The 22,668-nt window shown below is 45.9% G+C and overlaps 1 protein-coding gene across 1 annotated transcript; it reads right to left on the bottom strand.

Moving 5' to 3' along the window:
• Positions 1-1,143: 1,143 nt before the first annotated feature.
• On the bottom strand, positions 1,144-20,953 carry CCR9 (C-C motif chemokine receptor 9). Its single transcript, XM_047771953.1, is given in 4 exon segments — positions 1,144-4,160; positions 4,163-4,739; positions 14,293-14,337; positions 20,786-20,953. Coding segments are annotated over 3 exon segments (1,107 nt in total). The 5' UTR covers positions 14,314-14,337; positions 20,786-20,953; the 3' UTR covers positions 1,144-3,651.
• Positions 20,954-22,668: the final 1,715 nt, after the last annotated feature.

Below are 22,668 nucleotides of genomic sequence, written 5' to 3'. Positions count from 1 at the left end.
AACCACACGCCCCTTGCAGGGGTTGGGGCGGGGGCGGTCTGAGCCCCTCATCAGGCTTTGGAGAGGAACTGGTGTTCAGTCTCCCTCTAGCCAGCTGCCCTTGACTGCCAGCTCCTTTCAAGCTGCCGTGGGTAACAGGACGGTGTTACTACCCAAAGGACAAGACGTCTTATTGCTCAGAGTTGCTAATCTTAATTTTTTTATTTTCTAAAGTTTTCTGGCATCCGCTTTCTGTTACATGAAGCACACACGTTTGAGAAATGACTAATTTAAAATTTTAAAAAATGTATCCATTCAACACAGTATGTTGGCTTTATACAAGGCGTTGTCTGTGGGGTGTGTTTGGCACATACACACAGTTGCTGTCTGAGGGCTCAGTCACCCACAGAGTCTGCGTATCCTGGAAACAGTCTGCAGACCAGTTCACAAGCCGTACAAGGACACTAGCCTCGTGATTTTTCAGCCAAGGGAACCACACTTGAGACTTGGCTTGCCCAGGTTGCTAGAATGTAAGCATCTCGAGGGACAGGACCATGGTGTTCTCATAACCTCAGTGATAGAAAGGGACTGGCGCTTGGTGTGCACACACAAGTTGGCTGAATGTACGAATGAGGATTCTGTAGGCCTGAAAGACAGTCCCCAAAGACCAAATCTCTAGTCATGCAAGCTGACCACTTCAAAACAGCAATCCCCATCTGTATGTTATGAGTGTTGACCTAAAATTCGTTTAAAATTTTTTTCAATGGAAAAGCCAATTGCTTTTTCGAAAGAAAAACGTGAAAACACGTCATATGTCAGTCGGTTTCTTGATTTTTCTGCTTTATAGAGTTCCATTAAAATGTAATTATCTGTATCTTGGAATTCCCTTCGTGGCTCAGTGGTTAACATATCCGACTAGGAAGCATGAGGTTGCCAGTTCGATCCCTTGCCTTGCTCAGTGGGTTAGGGATCCAGCATTGCCGTGAGCTGTGGTGTGGGTCACAGACATGGCTTGGATCCCACGTTGCTGTGGCTCTGGCGTAGGCCGGTGGCTATGGCATCGATTAGACCCCTAGCCTGGGAACCTCCATATGCCACCGGAGCGGCCCAAGAAATGGCAAAAAAGACAAAAAAAAATTATTATATGTATCTTATAATCCTCTTTTATCATTATTTCAAAAAAGTAGTCACATAGCCAGCCTAATTTTTAGAAATATTGAATGGATCACAACTTTCTTATGGATTTCTCCGTATCGATTCTTCCAGCGTTTTTATCTTAGGATAAATCAACTACTAAAACCTAGTTTATTTTGAACATTAATGGCCCTATTTTATGCAATCATTTAAAAAGTAAGACAATTTGCCAGCAAAGGATACTTAAATCTTTAAAATATAATACAGCTGCAGCATGTCTTTAATCCTACATAGGAGCTGTGTTAGGACTGGGACAGTTCAATCTTGACCGTCAGGTCCTAAGGGACCTTGGATCTAGGTGTGGTCTAGGGCACAACAGAGGGTTTGTTGTTCTTGTGGTGTTCCCACATCTCCTCTCTTAAAAATCAGAGGGGAAAAAGTAGAGCCCCTGGCATTTTCCCCCAGGCCAATGTGCATTGGCCAAAGCCTTATCTACCACTAAACTCCCATTAAATCTTCATTGTGATGGCCTCTAGACTAGAGTAGTTTCATCAGGCACAGTCATGCCTCTGCCCTTCCTCTTTGCTCCTCTCCCTCCATGCTCAGCTCCACCAGGTCCCCCATGATGTATAGTAGCAGAACCACAGTACCGAAAGGACATGGGATGGAAAAGCCAAGCTCAGTTAAGTTCTCCCACTTAACTGCACAAGGTTATTTAAGTTTGGCCCATGCCTGTTGTTTATTCTTCTAAGTTCCTCAGAGGGTTGTCTGCGTCTTCTGGAAAGGGTGTCTGTGTGGATGAACATCTCTGTCCATGGACTGCCTTGGGGAATTCATCCTCCACTTGACCATAGGTGGGTCTTGTTGTGCCGGGGCCCATGATGATGTGCTGGTCCATGGCCAGTGCTTATTTGCCACCAAAAGCCCACACCCAGGATGGGTTGGTGAGCCCTGTCATCAAACCTTGCTCTCCCATGTTTCTGCCCATTTTCTGCTCACTTTATTTCTTACTAACCTGTAGTCTAGACATAGGCAAGGAGAATATGGCAGAATCCCTAGCTTTTGTGTCCTCCTTGGAAGTGAAACTAGCAATTCACAGCCCACAAGGAAAATCAGGTGCTTCTTCTGTGGCAAGTGGCAAAGCCAGGATGGTTTGTGATGCTGCTGTAATAGTCCTCTTTGGAAATTCCATTGAACTAACCTGGAAAAACTTAGAAGATAAGTTTAACCAGAGGAAAGATTAAAAACTGATCAGCTCAGATTGTTTGAAGGTATTTATGAAAAGTTATTTCCTTGCCCCAGTCTCTTATTCTTCTCACTCTAATGTGGCTGTCTGATCTCCAGCTGTACACATTTAATGTATAGCGACAGGGTGAAGAAAGTGACAAGTAATGGATATTTTTAAGCAGTTATTAAAAAAACGACCTTTCCAATAAATGAAATTTAAATGTGGTACATTTGCCAAATAGTCAAAAGAAAGACAAAGAGCAAAGGTGAATTATGTTCCCTTTTTCTTCAGCCTAATCTCTAAGGTGAAAGCGCTTTTTTTTTTTTTTTAAACATGTTAGCACTATACAGTATAAAAAAGAGAAGCATGGGGCAAATATCCTTCCAGTGGCCTCAGAAACAAGAGGCCCAATAGGACCAACCCATTTTATAGGGAGCAGTCAGAGTGGACAATCAGGCAGGGTGCTCTAGAGAATGAGTCCATGACAGAGCCACATTCCTACCAGCTCAACTTCGTAATCTCCCACACGGGCTGAGAGGACCACTGCCATGACACCAGTGGACAGGCTGCATCCTTGCCCAGATCAGCACTGCAGCCAGACCTGGAATCATAGCACCTTCAGCAGAAGTGGCTTGAAAGCCAGCAGAATCCAGGGACGTGCTTGGTATGTTTAGTTGCCCAGGGGCTCAGTGCCCAGTGCTGCAGATAGTTTCAAAACAGGAGTGAGGACCCTCGCTGGCCCAAAACAGATCATGGAGACCAGAAGGAAATTAGATCTGAGGTTGTTTGGAAAGATTCTGGGTCAAGAATCTCTAAGACCTGGCATGGGTATCAGGACCCAAACCAGGGTAGAAATTCCTCACAGATGGAAGTTGTCATGAAGCCTTGTGCATTTGTGAACTGTGGCAGTGGTCAATGCTTCTGTGTTCTCAGAACTGGAGCCACAGCAATTCATAGTGCACTGAGAAACCAAACGCCTCCTCCAGAGGTCAGCTGCATTAATGCTCAGGCAAGTGGTAAAGCCAGGGAGGCCTGCGATGCTGCTCATTAGTCCTTTGAAAACTGCAGGTACTGCAGCCAGGAGCCAGTCAACAGTGTCCTGGGACAGCCAGTCAATTTTGAAAACTCTGGCTTGGCAAATCCTGTTGAAAAGCCATGATGTTATTCAAATTCATCCTTTTCTGAGTTTGTTTTTTTTTTTTTTTCTCTCACTTCCTTTTCTTCTCTGGCTTCCCTCTGGTCCCAGGGGTAGGGAAGCTGTTATTTCTTATTACTTCCAAAAGGACCATCCACCTCAGGGAGAAGGTCCCTCACAAGGAGAGGGCTCCTGAGGTTGTCTCCAGCAACATAGACGACAGCTTCAGGCTTCCCTCTCTCCTTGTGAACGAAACCCACTGAGCCTGGCTGATGCACCCCAAGTTCTTCAGGGTCTTCACAAGATCCCGGCGGAACCTCTCACCCACAAACACGTAGAGAACAGGGTTCAGGCAGCTGTGGAAAAAGGCAATGGTTTGAGTAACCTGGAAGCAGATGTCAATGTTAGTGGAAACGGCACAGCTGGAGATGAACATGGTGTAGGCATCGATGGTCTGCACCAGCAGAACACAGTTGTAGGGAAACTGAGATAAGACGAAGACAGTGAGCACAGTGATGGTGACCTTCAGGGCCTTGTGCTTGGAGGACTTCTTGGCTTGTATCAGAGTGTGGATGATGATGGTGTAGCAGCAAGCCATGACCACAAAGGGGAGGAAGAACCCCAGGATGACCTTCAGGGTCAAGACAGCCGACTTCAGATTGGTGCTCTCGTCACTTGGGTAACCATGGTGCAGATAGCAACGTCATGTTCCTCCTTGACTTGGCTGTACAGGAGTTCGGGGATGCAGAGTGCAGCCGCCATCACCCATACAGTGAAGCAAACCAGCTTGCTATACAGAAGCCTCTTCTGCCTCCAAGTCTGCGCCCTCATGGCCTGAGCAATGGCGATATACCGGTCCACACTGATGCACATGATCAGCAGCACACAGCTGTAGAAGTTCATCTTGTACATGCTGTTGACCACTTTGCACATGAAGGTCTGGAATTTCCACTGGTCAGCGGCGGCAATGGCCCAGAAAGGAAGGGTGACAAGAAAGAGAAGGTCAGCGATTGCCAAATTCAGAAGGAACATGTCAGTCATGGTCTTCACCCTTGTGCAGTACCAGTAGACAAGGATGACCAAACTGTTGCCCACGGCACCCACGATGAACACGAGCCAGTACAATGGCGGGAGGAAGTGGCTTGCAAACTGCCTGACATGGTTTTTCTTGCAGAAGAGGTCAGTGAAGGTGAAGTTCCCGTAGTCTTCTATGGAAGGTGTGGCGTCATAGCCGTAGTCATCTGGCATATTAGGCATCAGACTCTGCAAGAGGCACAAGATGGCATTAGGTCAAGGGCAGGCTTTGAGATGTCCTTCCTGTCTGATGGCAGAGGCATGGAGCCCTTGTCCCTTCCAATCCCAGAAGGCTGTGACGAGACAAAAGAAATGTGCATGTAGGAAGTAGGAATTCTGAGAGCATCTGCTTGGATTATGACCGATTTATTTATACAACAAGTGTTTATTGAACACCTGCTATATGTCAGGTTCTGTGCAAAAGAGTTAGACATGGTTCCTGCTCTGGTAGAACTTACCTTCTCTGGGAGGAGACCCACAATAAAGGAACAGTCACAGGCTACATGACAAGTGCTTTGACAAGATGGGAAAGAGGGCCTTGGGGCCACCGATGGGCCCAGCCTTGTATCAGACTGAGTGAATTATTCCCATTGTCCCCTCTCCTCTCTACTCTGCCCTCCCCAAAAAGGTCCTCAGAGGCTTTTATTTATTTATTTATTTTGTCTTTTTTGTCTTTTCCGGGCCACACCCGTGGCAAATGGAGGTTCCCAGGCTAGGGGTCGAATCAGAGCTATAGCCACAAGCCTACACCAGAGCCACAGCAACACCAGATCCGAGCCGCATCTGCAACCTACACCACAGCTCACGGCAATGCTGGATCCTTAACCCACTGAGCAAGGCCAGGGATCAAATCTGCGACCTCATGGTTTCTAGGCTGATCCATTTTGCCTGTGCCATGATGGGAACTCCTCCTCAGAGGCTTTTAAACTTTTCTGGGTCCAGATCCCCCTGAGTCTTTGAAAGCTATGGATCTTGTTGTTTGAAAAGCACTGTTCATACATGAGCACTCACTTACATGTGTGCACACACATGAACACACAAACATATTCATACACCCTCATGTACACGCACATACATAAGCACAGGACAGGCTGTGTGATTTCAGGGTCCCTTGTTCAAAATTTGTTTATAATTTCAAGACAGTAGAGCATTAAATCAAGCAAGTGACCCTTCTAAGCATGGGATCCTTTGCAACTGTAGGAGGTCACCCACTCATGAAACCAGCCCTTGAGCACACACAGATACATATGCACACATACTATACCTAGAGAATCCTAAAGACTCTACCAGAAAACTGTTAGAGCTCATCAATGAATTTGACAAAGTCACAGGATACAAAATTAATACACAGAAGTCGACAGCATTTCTATATACTAACAATGAAAGATCAGAAGGAGAAATTAGGGAAGCAATCCCATTTACCATCACATCCAAAAGAATAAAATACCTATGGGTAAGCCTACCTAAAGAGACAAAAGACCTGTACTCTGAAAACTACAAGATGCTAATGAAAGAAATCAAAGATGACACAAATAGATGGAAAGACATACCATGATTTTGGATTGAAAGAGTTAATATTATCAAAATGACTATACTACCCCAGGCAATCTACAGATTCAATACAATCACTATCAAATAACCAAGGACATTTTTCACAGAACTTGAACAAAATATTTTAAAGTTTGTTTGGAAGCACAAAAGACCCAGAATATCCAAAGACATCCTGAAAAAGAAAAATAGGGCTCAGGCTCCCTGACTTCAGACTATACTACAAACCAAAAGTCATCAAAACTGTATGGTATTGGCACAAAGAAATATAGATCAGTGGAACAGGATAGAAAGCCCTGAATTAAACCCACGTACCTACAGTTGACTAATCTATGACAAAGGAGGCAAGAATATACAATGGAGAAAAGACAGCTTGTTCAATAAGTGGTGCTGGGAAAACTGCACAGCCACATGGAAAAGAATGAAATTAGAACATTTCCTAACACCATACACAAAAATAAACTCAAAATGGATTAAAGACCTAAATATAAGACCAGATTCTATAAAACTCTTAGAGGAAAACATAGGCCAAACATTCTTCGACATAAATGACAGCAACATCTTCTCAGATCCGCCTCTTATAGAGTAATGACAGTAAAAACAAAAATAAAAGGGACCTAATCAAACTTAAAAGTTTCTGCACAGCAAAGGAAACCTAAACAAAACAAAAAGACAACCCACAGAATGGGAGAAAATATTTGCAAATGAAGCGACTGACAAGGGATTAATCTCCAAAATTTACAAACACCTCCTACCACTCAATACCAAAAAGAAAAACAACCCATCAAAAAAAAAATGGGCAGAAGATCTAAACAGACAATTCTCCAAAGAAGACATACAGATGGCTGAAAAACACGATGTTCAACATCACTCATTATTAGAGAAATACAAATCAAAACCACTATGAGGTACCACCTTACACCAACCAGAATGGCCATCATCAAAAAGTCTACAAACAATTAGTGCTGGAGAGGGTGTAGAGAAAAAGGAACCCCATTACACTGTTGGTGGGATTGTAAATTTGTGCAACCACTATGGAAAACAGTATGGAGATTCCTCAGAAAACTAAAGAGAGAACTCCCATTTGATCCAGCAATCCCACTCCTGGGCATCTCTCCAGAGAAAGCTATGACTCGCAAAGACACATGTACCTCAGTGTTCATCGCAGCACTATTTGCAATAGCCAAGACATGGAAACAACCTAAATGTCCATCGACAGAGGAGTGGTTAAAGAAGATGTGGTACATATACACAATGGAATATTACTCAGCCATTAAAAGGAACGAAATACTGGCATTTTTTAGCAACATGGATGGACCTAGAAATTATCATGCTAAGTGAAGTCAGTCGTACAATGAGATACCAACATCAAAACTTTCACTGACGTGTGGAATCTGAAAAAAAAGAATGAACTTCTTTGCAGAATAGATACTGACTTACAGACTTTGAGAAACTCATGGTTTCCAAAGGAGACAGTTTGGGGGGTGGGGGAATGCGCTGGGGTTGTGGGATGGAAATCCTATACAATTGGATTGTGGTGATCATTGTACAACTATAAATGTAATAAATTCATTGAGTAATAAAAATAATTTTAAAAAGCAGTCAACTTTCTAAGTACTAGAGGGCTGGAGTGTGGCTTTGGGAACACAGTGTATCCTGCTTTGTGTCCCTCTTCTGTATGTTAACACAGGTTTGTCTTCTTTGGGGGTGTTTTCGAATGTTGTTCCTTTAATGTAACATTTCATTAGTTTCAGAATCTAAGTTCACAAATGACATTGGTCATACCATTATTGCTGTATATGGAATTTAAGAATACAAGTTTTGTTTGTAAATCAAACAACAAAAAAAACATATGCACACAAACATGCCTACACTAGTATACATACTCTAAGGAGTTCCCACTGTGGCTCAGCGTTAACGAACCCGACCAGTATCCATGAGGACAAGGGTTCAATCCCTGGCCTTGCTCAATGGGTTGGGGATCTGGTGTTGCTGTGAGCTGTGATGTAGGTTGCAGATGTGGATCAGATTTAGCATTGCTGTGGCTGTGACATAGGCCAGCAGTTACTGTAACTCCTAGTCGACCCCTAGCCTGGGAACTTCTGTATGCTGCTGGTGTGGCCCTAAAAACAGAAAGAAAAGAAAAGAAAAATACGTCCCAGTGAAACTTGGACCACAATTAGGAAAATCTGGAATCTAGTCCTGATTCCACCTCTAGGGTGTGGGCAAGAGAAAGGCCTATTGATTTCAGACAGACCCCAGGGGCCAGATCCAGGAGGTGGCTCTTCAGTGGCCTGTGGCTGCGAACAGCCTTTCAGGAAGAGCTGGGGAAAATTGCGCTTCCCATTTTGTATGGGCTTTGTCCCCAGGTCCCATTCACCCATTCTCAGCTTACATTTAAAGATTTCCCTTCTAGGAATTCCTGCCATGGTACAGTGGGTTAAGAATCCAACTGCAGCAGCTCAGGTCTCTGGATTTCCTGGCCTGGGAACTTCAGTATGCCATGGGTGTGGTCATTAAAAGAAAAAATTAGTGTTGCCTGGTGGACTAGTGGTTAGGGATCTGGCGTTGTCACTGCCACGGCATGGGTTTGATCCCTGGCCCAGGAACTTCCACATGCTGCAAGTACAGCCAAAAAAAAAAAAAGACAAAACAAAACACTAAAGATTTCCCTTCCAGCTTTGGCTGTTGTCTGGAAGCCCAGATCCTTGGGCAGATCCTTGGGAGGACCGGTGCCTCATATTTTAGTCAAGGTGCCAGGAGAATTCTGCCAAAGCCAGACATGGGAGCCAGGCATGGTCATGGCCCCACTGGGAAAAGCATCCTTTAAGAGGTGTATTTTGAGTAGACGTTGAAAAAAAAAAAGAACTTTTTAGACAGTAGGAAGAATCAGAAGTTAGAAAGGTAGAGTTCCCACTGTGGCACAAGGACATGGGTGGCATCTTTGTGGCACCAGGATGCGGTTCGATTCCCAGCCTGGCACAGTGATTAAAGGATCTGGCAATGCCGCAATTGCAGCATAGGTTGCGACTGCAGCTGATATCTGATCCCTGGCCCAAGAACTCCATATGCCGGGGGCGGGGGGAGGAAAAAAAGAACTTAGGAGGGTGACATTTTGGAGGAAAGTTGATAAAACCATGCCGATGAACAGCTGTCAACTGTGAATCCACACAGTGAGTCAGCGCAAAACTGCTTTCATAGAGGGTGTTTTTACTTTTTTTTTTTGGTCACATAGCTTTAATAGATTCTCACAAGAACCTGTGCTCAAAGCTGTTAGGTAGGGAGGCAAACAGCATCCCCATTCACAGATGTGGCCCAGAGGGTCTCACAGAGGGGACCCCAAGCAGTCCAGTGTCCCAGGAGACCCGGGCTTCTCCACAGCCTGGTAAGTGGGCCCATGAGCACCCTCACCCCTCCCCCAAGACAGAGTCCCAGAGTGAGGACACTGTCCTGCTTGAAGCACAGGCAGCACGTTTTCTTGTTGGGTGAGGGTTGGAGGACCCAGTGCTTCAGCAAAGAATGATGTTTAGTTAGGGGCTCCCCAGGCGTATTTTAAGGGTGATTCAGTTCACACACACACACACACACACACAAACCTGGGTTTGTATACATTTTGTCGAGACCACATTTGTTGTGAAGATCAAGGTAAGCCTATATCATCTTCCAAGTTCAAAGCACTGGCCGTCATGAGGATGACCAAGAAAGAGTTCCCATCCGAGGCTAAGGGAACCCTGGACAAACCTGTCCGTGCACGTCAGGACTTGTGCTCAAGGCTTTATCCCTGCCTGATGGGGAAATGCCCTTTGGATCTTAGATGCAGGATCCTTTGAAAATCTCCCAGTAAATATAAACGTTGTTGTTTACCACCTTATTTGAGTCCTTACTCTCGGAGCACCTAGTGCATGTCAGGCCCAGTGCAGAGCACATGACATGTATGTGCTTGATCCTTAAGCTTCCAGGTAGGGGCATTGGGCTTCCGGCAGGAATTTCGAGGTTACCTGACCTTTCCTTCCATCCGCTCTGTCTCAGTCCTAGAGACACTTGCTGGAGAAGCTGCCTACAAAGGCTGTTGTTCTCAAAGTCTGGATCAGAACAAAATCTTGAAAGAAGATTAGATCAGGTCCACACATTTTCCAGCCAATGTTCCATCTGAAAGCACATGCCAGGACCTCCTGGCCTAAGCACCTAGTAGAATGACTTCCTGCAGGCCGCCCTGGCTTTATCCCACGGTCTGTATGGAGGTGGCATCCACTGAGAGGGGTCCTCCAAGGGCCTGTCTATAGAGCTCCGTCCTACTCACCAAGACCTGGCCTAGATGTCTCTTTGGCATTTAAATAGAAAAGAGATGTGAAGAAAGGTTTTCCTATCTCTTGAGTAACAGGTGAAGTTTCTTTTAATGAACCATATAAATTTTGTGACTGATGAGGAGTCTCTTTTTAATTGGGACACTCAGTCATACTGGCAGCCTCGTTGTGGTAACCAAACAAGACCTTTTGGACCAGCACTGTCCAATAGGAATATAAGGCAGCCCCAGGTTAAGTTGGCATTTTCCAGCAGCCATGTGAAAGAAGTAGAAGGAAACAGGTGGAATTCACCCTAATAATGTATTTTATTAAAACCTAGTATTTCATTATGTAGGCAATATAAAAGTTGTTGAGATCTTTTACATCCTTTTGTTGTGTAGATTGATTTCTGAGTGCCTTTCACACTCACAGACATCTCAGTTGGCGCCACATTTCAAGTGCTCACGGGCCCTACCCGGCTCGTGGCTGCCTCTCTGAACAGCACAGCGTTGGCTGAAAACCCAAGTTGGAACTCCTCTCTGTCTTTTCTCCCTCTTCTGTCCCGCTCCAACCCCCTTTGAATGTCTGTGCTTTCTTTTCTGTTCTGTTGTAGGCATCGAGGGCAGTGCCTCAAGCCTGTTATAGAACACTGGAGGGCGGTGGGGACGGAGGAGACTGACCCGGCGTTGTCATTGCAGGAACATGCCTGGGCCCTGCTGTCCAACAGGGCCAACCGTTCTCTTCCACATCTTGTTAGGGCATCTAGAAGTTCTCTTTCCTAAGGTTCCTCTTGCCGCATTTTTTTTTCTTTTTTGTCTTTTAAGGGCCGCACATAAGGAGGTTCCCAGACTAGGGGTGGAATCGTAGCTACAGCTGCCAGCCTGCACCACAGCCACAACAATGCAGGATCCGAGCCCCATCTGCAACCTACACCACAGCTCAGGGCAACACAGGATCCCTAGCCCACTAAGCAAGGCCAGGGATTGAATCCGCAAGCTCATGGTTACTAGTTGGGCTCATTAAGCACTGAGCCACAACGGGAACTCCTCTTGCTGCATTTTTTAACAAACTGTGTTGTTCTCAGAACCTCTTAGAAACATGATGTCTTTACCAGTGAGACCACTGCTGAGGTCTGCAGAGAGCTGAGCCAGATCTAGTGGTGATTCTTTGGGGTGGGTGGGTCCCAGACCCAGCCAAGACGGTGTAGATGTGAAAATGCCATCGTCTTCCTCCCTGTCCAACTACAAAAAGAGCCTGTTCATCCCAGGTTTAAAAAGCAAGTCCTTATTCCCCATTTATTGATGATAAAGAATATGATTTCTTCACTCATTTAACAAATATTTACTGGGCATGGAGTATATGCCAGGCAAGGAAACGACTTCCAGAGGACACCATTCACCTCAGTGATGGAAATAGAAATGGAGCAAAACATTAGAAGGGTCCAGGGCTTCTGCGCCAGGCCTCACCCTTCTGACCTGGGCACAGGCTGGGGGCGAGGTGGGTGGGCAGGCGGTCTGCCTGAGTGTGGGGCCCTGATGGCAGCATCATAGCTCAGAGGTGCCCCCGACAGGGTGGCATTGGGAGACGGCTGTTACTCCCAAGGGGCTACTTAATTGGGGGGGGTTATATCCTTTATTTTGGATGATTTTTATTCTGATCAAGAAAACTCATTATAGTCATACATCTATGGAAACGAGAGAGTACGCAGCCGTGTGCCCAGTCGGCACCATGGCTGCCTTCTCCACACGTAGGCTTTTGTCTCTGCTCAACAGATTTTAGAATGCATTTCAGATCTTAGAGAATAAGAGGCAGACCCAAAGAACGGAAGGTTCTGTGCAAAGCCGACAGCCCCTGGGGGAGGGTCAAGGCTGGAGCCAGCCGCCCAGCCCCTCAGTCCCAAGCTGGGCCGCTTTTAATCCCTCCTGACGCCAAGCCCTGCCCTGCACATTCTGATGTTGTCAAAGTGTGGACACCAAACCTGAGCCCCAGCACCTGGGTCCCCGGCACCTGAGCTGAGCGTCACGGAGCTCAGCCAGGCCCCCACCTCCAGCCCTGGAAAGACTGTGGGCACCAGAGGATGGTGGCTTCCTCAGCCTAAAGCAGCCGGGAGCTGCCTTTTGCTGGGGGCAAACCTTAGTGTACAGCCAGGGCAAGGGGCTGGGCTCTCCAGCTCCCAAGCCCAGGCAGATGTGTCCTCCTCCCTCAGGAGCCCTTGGCCTGGAAGCAGCAGCCCAGGCAGCAAAGGTTGTACAGCTCCTGGAGCAGGAAGGTCTCCAGAGCTTTTCAAGGCCTCTCTCACCAATGTGTGTTGTCTCTAGAAACCCTCCCCCAGCCCCAGGCCCCTCATTCCCACCTCTGGGGAGGGGCCAGGGTGGAAGACAAAGGCTGTGTCCCCCATTGCTCCTTAGTACAAAGATGAGCATCTGGGGAGAGGGCTGGGGGAGGGGAGATAGGCAGGGAGGGATGAGGACCCGTCACCAGCAGGGCATCCGCATGGGGCACTCTGTCCCCACACTCGAGGAAGTAAGACTTCCAAACAGTGAGACTTGGACCTCGGTGTGTTTGCATTTGCCCACAGGGAGGAACCCAGTGAAGCTGTGCCTCTTGAGAGCGCCTCCCCACCCAGGGATCCTCCTCCAATAGCCATGAGACCTTGAACCCTCTATCCCATCTCCCAGCCTCATTTCTCATCTGTAAGCATGACTCTGCCCTTACTGTGAGGCTTAAGAAATGTGGCGCCCTGAGTGGTGACCAGCACATGGCTGGTCCTCAGAAACAGGGCCACAGGGACATCATGGCTGTTTCCCAAGGTCATAGCCACAGAGGCCCCATCTTGTCCCTGTTTAGGTGGTGCTGGATGCTTCTTGACACAAAAGGTCATTATTATTACGGTGCATTTTTCTTCCTCTCTGTGCTGCCTTGTGCAGTTCAGATATGTCCCAAGATCCCAGATGATAAAACTGAATGATTGACAGTGTCAGCCCTGGCTCTAGTGCCCCTAACATAGCTCTGTTACCAGCATCGGGGATGGAGGGCAAATTCTAAATCATGAGAAACTGAGGGTCTAGTTCCTGTCAGAAAAGTAGAGATTTACCTCATTACTTCACCGGGTCCAAATTAATTGTCTTTTTTGTTGTTATGCGATATGCAATGAATAGGCAATACTAAATATCATTAGCTTATCATAAATAACTTGGTTTGACCTCAGCGGTGGTGGTCATCTCTGCGTAGTTGGTGGGAACCTTCAGTGTACCATAACAGACACTCTGTCAGCACTACTATGAAGACTTGGTTTCAGTTGCCTATGTGTGAAAACCAGATTCTGCCCTTTGAGAAGAGCAAAATGAAAACCCTGCAATATTTTTTGTGAGCATTTGTGGATATAAGAAAAACATAGGGATTTTATTTGATTCTATAAGTAATTCCATTTAGCTGTAAAATCACAGATGAGTCTGGACCATGACTTTACTCACTAATTCTTGTTAGCCTCTTTTTCTCTCTCAGAGAAATACGTGTCATGTGCTTTTTGTAAAAGCTGCATAATGTTCTATAAGAAACACAACTAAGGTGCCCACTGGAGTCTTTTAAAAACAAATGAAATGGATTCTCTTTCGCCCTCTTTTATCCAAGTTTCAGAACAGACAGGTGAAACTAAGCACATCCTAAAGATCATATCCTATTAGTAAAATCTAAAATAGCATTTTCCTCTGTCCTGAGAGCTTTTCTGGCTCTTGATGTTTGCAAAGCCCTTGGTGCTGGGCATCAACCATTGTCCAGGACACAGCTCAGCAGAGCTTTTCCCCAGGGAAAACACAGAGAAATCCTTGCCCAACAATGGCTTGCTTCTCACTCCCCGAAAAGAGGCCAGACGGGTGCACTTTGGGGAGCCTGAGGGGTGTGGCTGTACTTACTGCGGCTTCTGTGGGGACCATGGTTGGCCAGCTGCAAGCTTGCTTCTAGAAAGAGAGAGCAAAAATCAAAAAAGAGGACTGGCTTGCACACCACAGTAACAAATACTTAAAGATGGAGGCTAAGCGATGATCCGTTTATTCTCATGAAAAAAAAAAAAAATCCCAAGCAAGACTTAGAGTTCATGTTATACTGATGTCCAGTCACATAGGTTTCAAGCCACCTCTAGATTTCAAAATCATCTTGGTTGTTAACCTAGAAATGGAAGCAGCGTCTCCTTTGAGAGCCCTTGGGGCTTTAACATCTTCCCAACACACTCCTTTTACCTTAGCTCTTTTTCTCTTGACTCAAATTCTCAATCAGGTGGCCCCACCCCCTGTTTTATTCCCCAAGGCAGCAGTGACCTGAGACTCATCAGAGTCGCTGTCCAGGAAGGGCCCAGCCCCCCAGCGCCTACTGGCGTGCCCCGTGTACAAGCCCAGGCAGGAAAATGGGCCTGCTTACTCTGTACCCAGACTCCAGCAGGAAAAGGAAGTCCTAGGTTTGTTTACCAAAGAAAAGGTAGTGCTTTCATGCAAAAGCCCTGAGAACCAAATGAAATGAATCTCAGCTGTTGTTTTCCTGTGTTTTGAATCTCTGCAAAACCCACCGCTGTGTGACTGAGTGAACAACAGCTTGACTCCCTTCAAGGAAGGGGTCTGTACCTGAGCGGAGCATTTCTGTTTATGCCTTCAATGAGTGTATTTCAAAGAAACACCTCCAGCCCACACCCCAAGCTTCTGGAGGGGAATATTCTCCTTCATAAATCCAACCCTGATCTGTTGAGCATTTTTCCACAATACAGTGCAACTCTCCTTGCTCTTCTAAAAGTACAGTGGTTTTTTAACATGTGACATGTGGGAACCACTTTGGAAACCAATTGAACACAGGCTCACCGTGTGATCTAACCATCCCAACTTCAGTATTTGCAATAAGAACAACGCAAGCCCATATCCACACAGAGCCTGACATATGAATGTTCATGGCAGCTTTGTCTGTGACAGCCAACTAGTGGAAACAACCCAAATGTCCTTCAGTATAACAAATGGGTAAGTCACTGTGCAATACCATACAATGAAACAGGAACAGCGAATGATAGGCACAGCAGTGTGGATGATCTCAAAATAAGTAGGCTCAGAGGCCAGACCCAAAAAAGCATGTACTGTGTGATTCTACTTATGTAAAATTTTTGAAAATGCAAACAAATCACTGGTGACAGAGAGGAGATCAGCAATTTCCTGGTAAGCGAGAGAAGGGGAGGATGAGGCAGGGCCAGAGGGCAAGGGGTACAGGAATACGCCAGGAAGTCTTTGGAGTGATGAATATGTTCTCACTATATTAGTTGAGTGATGGTCTCACGGGTGTATACATACGGCATGCATCCATGTCCAGATGCATATTCTAGACATCAAATATTGCCCTGTATTATAGTTAGACCTTGATAAAATGGTTAAAGTGAAAAAAAGAAAAACAGAAAAATCTGATGAAAAGTTTCTGGTTTTTGTCACTCCTCGGAGTCATATCTGGCCCATATGAGGCAAGGAGAAAGGCCGCTAGAACTTCCTCCTTGCAGCCTTCCTGCCAGCACCTTCTGCAGAGTGCCTTGGAGTGCCTTGTGCTGTTCTGTGGGGATTGAGGGCTGTGTGAGCTCATGTCTTCTAAGGTTAGATGAGATTAGGCAGATGGTGATTGATAGATAGTTAGATAGATATAGAGATAGATTGACCTGTGTGTATAGTTGTTATATATTTGAGCATATTTCCTGGCTCTGTCTGCTGAGAGGACCTAAAAGCAATGACACACAGTGGAATAACCATCGAGTACCCAGATCTTGGTTTCTAAATACCTTTCTCCCTCCTTAGGAACCAGGAGTCCTTGGAGAAACCTCTGATTCCAGAGCTGGGGCAGGGAAACTATAAGGTGAACCTGAGACAACTTTTTGCCCCAGAAATCAAGCTTCTTAAAAGGATATAGGCACCAACTTGATGCAATTCCACTAGCCAAATCTGAGGCAATTTGAGCATCAAATTAAATGATGAAAGTAATAATTGTAGCACATTCGATTAAATGAGGATCCATGAATCCATGAAAATAGATAATAAATGAGAAGAGTAAACTCTTCTTATGGTGCCAACTAAAACATATGGAAGAAATAATGTAATTAAATAATCACCAATAGATGATGAAATTAGCAGTGAACATTTGTTGAGGAATAGGATATTTATCTCATCTCAAAGGATTTCCCCCCAAATTACATATTGAGCATTGACTTTATCATTCTCTTTCTGTTTTTTTTTCCTGAATCATGCTCTAAAAAATATAATCTTTATAAAAAAATGCCCAGTGAAATTCAAAAGATCCCAGCTCAGCTTGCTTATTTATTTATTTATTTATTTATTTATTTATTTATTTATTTATTTATTTATTTGTCTTTTTAGGGCTGCACCCAAGGCATATGGAAGTTCCCAGGCTAGGGGTCAAATCAGAGCTACAGCTGTCAGCCTACACCACAGTGGCAGGATCAGGCCATGTCTGTGACCTACACCACGCTCAGGGCAACACCAGATCCTTAACCCACTGAACAGGGCCAAGGATCAAACCTGCGTCCTCATGGATACTAGTTAGGTTCATTACTTCTGAGCCACGACAGGAATTCCCAAGCTCAGCTAATTTAATTTTAATACAGCTTGGGGAATAGGGAGATGGCTTTTGAGGCATTCGTTGGAAAACACTTCATATATTTCTAGTACCCATGGCTTATGTCACCTCCTTTTACCTTTCATGAAGAAACTGAATATTAACCAGGTCATATCTCAGAAAACAAATTTCCAAAGAAGGAAGCCACATGAAGAAGAAAGCATGGGTTTAGTGACAGGTTGAAAGTAAGAATTGGTGTTAACGATATTGGTAAGAGTTTGGGGGAAAAGACCTCTATGCGACAGTGAGGAGTATAAATCTGTGTGACCTTTTTGGAGGGTGAAGCCATCTCTCTCAAAACGTACAAAGCAACAACAGCTCTGACTCAGCAGTTCATCTGCTGGGATCACACCCTACTAGTACTCGCATGCAAGAACATACGTGTATGTTGCAGCAGTTTTTTTTTCTTTTTTGGCAGAACCAAAAAATTAGAAACAACCTGTGTATCTAGCAGTAGGTAATAAATGGTCTGATACAGCCATTCAGTAAACCACATGTTGCCAATAAATAGAGTAAAATAGACCTCACACTGATTCAAGGAGGTCACCAAGATTTTTAGGTAAAAATGCAAGGTATAGAAGATTATGACGCATGTTCTATTTAAAAGTATATAAAAGGATATACACTTCTCAGCTGATCAGTTCTGAAGCATTTTCTGGAAGGAGATTGAACCAGGATGACCAGTAGAAATTGAGACTTTTTTTTCCTTTAGGCTCTGTAAATTATTTAAGTATTTTACTTTGTGTGCATGAAATTTTTATCTTAAGGGCTGCCATAAAAGTGACCGTCAGGGAGTTCCCATCGTGTTTCAGTGGTTAACGAACCCGACTATTAACCATGAGGTTTCAGGTTTGATCCCTGGCCTCATTCAGTGGGTTAGGGATCCAGCGTTGCCATGAGCTGTTATGTAGGTCGCAGACTCGGCTTGGATCCCACGTTGCTGTGGCTCTGGCGTAGGCCAGTGGCTACAACTCCGATTAGACCCCTAGCCTGGGAACCTCCATATGCCGATGGTGAGGCCCTAGAAAAGACAAATAGACAAAAACAAACAAACAAAAAACTGTCAGCTTAAAAAAAAAAGAAGAAAAAGAAGCAGCCCCATTGCTCTTCTGTTCTGTCCACCCGTTTGTAAAACTCATCCAAAGGAAAACTGGGGGCCTCCTCCAGCTGGCCTGGAAAGCAGGCCCTGGAAGGCGTACTCTAGGAAGTAAATTCACTGAGGCTACTTTTTGCAACTTTGAAATCCTACACTAGCCTTTTTATAAAGGTTTATCTTCCTTCTATTATAAATGTGTTTCTGGCTCATAGAAAATTTGGAGAGAACCCAGGAGTAAAAATGAAAATGAAATGTATTCCTCCCTAGACCTGCCACCTAAGGACACTGCCAAGCGCCTTTTCATTTATCCCCCTCCACTCTTGATTGGAATACTTTTCATATATTTTATTCCACAAGCTGAAGAGTCTCAGAGCTTGCTTTCATTTTCTTCTGGTCCCTGAGAAGGAGAGAAAAAGAGAGGGGGAAAACCCCACGTGTGACAAAACACACTGAAAGCAAAGACCTCTCAACCGTCTCGTGGGAGAACACAGGCATTGGATTCCTCGCCGCCCCCAATCTCTCCCGTGGCTGCTCAGTGTGTCCTCATTCTGGCCGCTGCCACTACCTAGTCTGAGAAGCCTGCTCCTGTCTTTCAGCCCCATGGAATGAGGTGGGGGAAGCACACCAGCCCCCATCTGCTCCTTGGTCTCTCCCTTGCCACCTGTGGGACCTCACCCAGGAGTGACCTGCCCTCCCGCAGTCTTGGTTCCCTCGTCTGTCAAATGGACATGATAGCCCAGCCTACTCCAAGAGCTTGTTTCCAGGGTCAAGTGCAGTGCTGTGCGTGGAGGCTCTTAGCAGAGTGCAGAGAACGCTGCAACAACGAGGGAGCAGTCTTTATTCCACAGCTCACTTACACAATGCCCCTTGACACCAGACACCCTTGCTTGGCTTAAACATGGTACAAGACACGACCCATGTCCTCAAGAAGCTCACGTTCAGGTACGGTGGATACATCATGGCTGCTGGTACCAGCAGTGGGAAATGCTATGAGACGCTTTGAAACTGGGGAAAGGAAGCTATGTCTCCACCACTGGGGAAAACCTAGGAGGGCCTCATTGAGAAGCTGACATTTTTTCTGGCCCTTGCAAGCTGAAGGACATGGGGACATGCAGTCAGGGAAGAGAACATAGCTCCAAGGCAGGGAAACCTAAAACATATCCACAAAGGCATGAATGCCCAAAAGCAGGAGGTATGTGCAGGGTCTTGGAAAGCAGACAGCTGCTGAGTCTCTAAGAGCAGAAAGTACCTATTAGAGAAGTTAAGCTGGAATCCATTAATATCTCAGCACTGTTTTTCTCTTCTCTGCTGTCCTTAAGTCACCAACATTAACATCAGCGTTGAGTTGCTCTAGTAGCCCCAGTGAATTGGAAACTGATATAGGTTCTGACTTTGATCTTTGTCCAACTTGCTACGTGGAGGTTGAATCACCTCTCGCATTTTTTTTTTGTTTGTTTGTTTGTTTTTTGATTTGGAAGCTCTGCTGTTTTCACCTGAAGGAAAGCAGGAACTCTGAGCTGTCTATCAGGCTGCCTGCTCCCCCTGCCTGGGTCAGGTGCCCACCCCTCCCCTGGCAGGCCCTGTGTTGGGCCTGGGACTGTGAGTAGGGTACCTGCTTCAGAACAGAGGGACAGATATTGGAGGAAAGAGGCTGTCAAACTGCAGGTGCTAAAATGGCAGATGAACTTTTGTTTGTCGGGCGAGAGGAGGGAGGAACGGGCCTCTCCCACTGGTGGCCACGCCACATCGCAGCCCCGCACTCAGCAGCTGCTCACCCATGGTGCGTCCCTGGAATAGCAGCCAACTAAGAACTGAACAGGGTGAGTGTGTCTGACAGGACAAAACAGAATTCACTGATGAGTCATTTAAAATAGAGAGACTTTGTGTTTCTCTGATTATAGAGAAGTATATTCACAATGAACAACAATAACAAAATATCACCCCAAAGCAAACATATAAAGTGGCAAAAATAAAAACTCCTCAAACATCCCTTTCCTAGGAGAGCCACTGTGAATTTTCTGAGGCACAGCCTTTTAGACATTTTCTTGGCACCGCAGTGTCAAACACACATACACACATTCTTAAAGGTAAGAAAATGAGACTACACAAACCATTTTCTGTCTTGCTCTCTAGGTAGCAGTGTTTCATGAACCTCTTTTAATGCCGGTTCAGTGTGAGGCTGCCAACTTTTCCACTCTCTGGATTCTTTACGATTCATTTAACCAGTTGCCTCCTGGTGCAGAATTTGCTTGTTTCCAATTTTTCACTGCTACAGAGAATGCTGCCCCAAACATGCTTTCCTTGGGACAGTCTCTCAAACTCAGGGACCTCATGGCAGCTTTACTCTCTCAGGCCCTGGCCACCTTATTGTCACCTGTCTCCAACTCCTGCTTCTCCTTCCTTTAAGGTACAAATCACAGAACAGACTGACTTGAGCCCGAGCCTCAGCTGTGTGGGTGGGAGTTAGTCTTATTACTCACCCTAGAAGCCGGGAGGACGCCACCTGGGTCACCTCTGCTTCCCTGGTAGCCTCAAGCCAAGCACCTAGTACTCATGGCCACTGAGCAAGGGAGTGAAATCCTGGGTTTTAGGAGCCATCATGGAAGCACACAACTGAGGACACAGGTGACGCTGGAACGGGGAGAAGGGAGGGCAGTACTCACAGTGGAGGGCAGTGTCTGAGGCTCCTGGAGAAGGTGGCCTGGGGAAGCTCGGGGTCTGGGGGGAGGGCTGGCTTGCTGTCTGCCTGGGATGAGGACAAGCCTTCTGATGAGCTCTGAGCAGGCTGCTACCCAGCGAAAACACCAGAAAGGAAGCCAGGCCGCCCCTGCCTGTGTTGTCACTGGTGGGGTGGCCCAGGAGGGTGGGGAGTGGGGAGTCACCAGCTGCAGCTTCCAGCAATCAGCAGAGTCAATGATCTGCAACCAGAAATGAAAAGCCAAGAACTGCTGGGCTAAGGGAAAACCATTTTCTCTGAAGATGCATCTACAGATTGATCATCTAAGAACAATTTATTTTCCTAGACTGCACAGCTCCTTTCAGGGAATGGGGAAATGGAGAGTCCCATCGAGAGAGGTCAGCTTTGGCTGGTTTTAATGTGTGCCTTTATAAGGTCTCTTTGGGTAGCATTGTCTGAACAGGCATGAATAGGGTTGTCACCCTTCAGCCTGTGCATCCCATTGTCACACTTTTTGATCTGGACAGATGTACCTAAACCGATATAGCTGTGCTGTCTAATGCAGTAGCTACTAGCCACACGTGCCTATTTAAAATTAAATTAATTAAAATGTGACTAGTTCCTGACTCATTCTAGCCACGTTTCAAGTGCTGACAGCCAGGTGTAGCTGTGGCTACCACAGTAGGTGGTACAGATGTAGAGCAGGCCTGTCATCTCTGAAAGTTGCATCAACTGGTGCAAATTTAGAAGGTCACGTATGTGACGCATATCTAAGAACACAGGGAGTGTTGGAGAGCCACAAACATCTTAAAATTGGGGTCAAATGCAGTTAAGATTTTATTTTGATATGACTGCTATCAGTGGGTAACATCAGTAATTCATTTCACCTTATTAGTCATGGGTGTTTAGAAGAAATTTCGAAGATGCCTAAACAAACAAATACTATATTTTTTAAAATGTCACAAATGAAGTCTTCACTGGCCACGGCTCTGGTGGGACCTTAGATCACAACACAGGTGCACCACCTCTGGGTCCCAGGGCCAGGTGCTGTGCCTGGCGGTTGAGGGGCATTTAAGGAATAATTGTGGAGCAGAAGTTGCAGTCCACACCCTCCACTGTCCATAGCAGAGAAAAGACCTAAGGTGATTCCTTGTCATTATGGCAGAGACCTCTTTTTAATATTTGTTCTGGGAAAGAATCACAGCTACATTCCAGTGGAAACTGATTTTGTCTTTTCAGGATACTTATCATCCTGTGGCCTCAGTGGTGCTCTTCAGCAGGGTGGCCCTCCCAGGCACGTGGCCTGTCAATCACCATCAATTCCTGCAGAACAAAGTGCATAAGATGCAGCTGGATTTATTATCTCAATGTGAAAGGCCAACAGATAGCCCATATGAAAGGTATGGACAGTGAGCAGTAAGAATGAAAGCAATGGTTGATTCAGCAGCCTTGAGGGAGCCGTGAATTCCCTTATCTCGTCCACATTCATTGAGCATTGTGTCTAAAACGGGGCATGACCGAGAATCACCCAAGTGCCCTGGCCTTTCACTTCTCCCTCTGAACTGGCAAATAATGACAGAGAAGGAAGGGGCAATAGAGGGACGAAAATGCTCCCCTGGCTGACTTCTGGGTGTCTTGGGCAGAGGGAGCGGTGAAGTTGGCATCTCCTTTACGTTTCCTTGGGACCTGGGAAAGCTTTCAGAAGGTCGAGACACGTGCTGCAGGTGCGAGAGCCCCGGCTGAGGAAGATGCCATGCTTTCTGCCTCCTCTTGACTCAGGCTTCTTCTTCATCAGGTACGGGCATCCCAGGTAGACACTGCTCACCCACCAGCTGGATGGGGGCTTGTGGGAAGAAGGGGAGTGTGGTA

Source organism: Phacochoerus africanus, chromosome 1 (genome assembly GCF_016906955.1).
Source record: "Phacochoerus africanus isolate WHEZ1 chromosome 1, ROS_Pafr_v1, whole genome shotgun sequence".
Lineage (NCBI taxonomy): Eukaryota > Metazoa > Chordata > Mammalia > Artiodactyla > Suidae > Phacochoerus > Phacochoerus africanus.
Note: the sequence above shows the minus strand (reverse complement) of the source record. Positions and strands in the feature narration are given on the sequence as shown.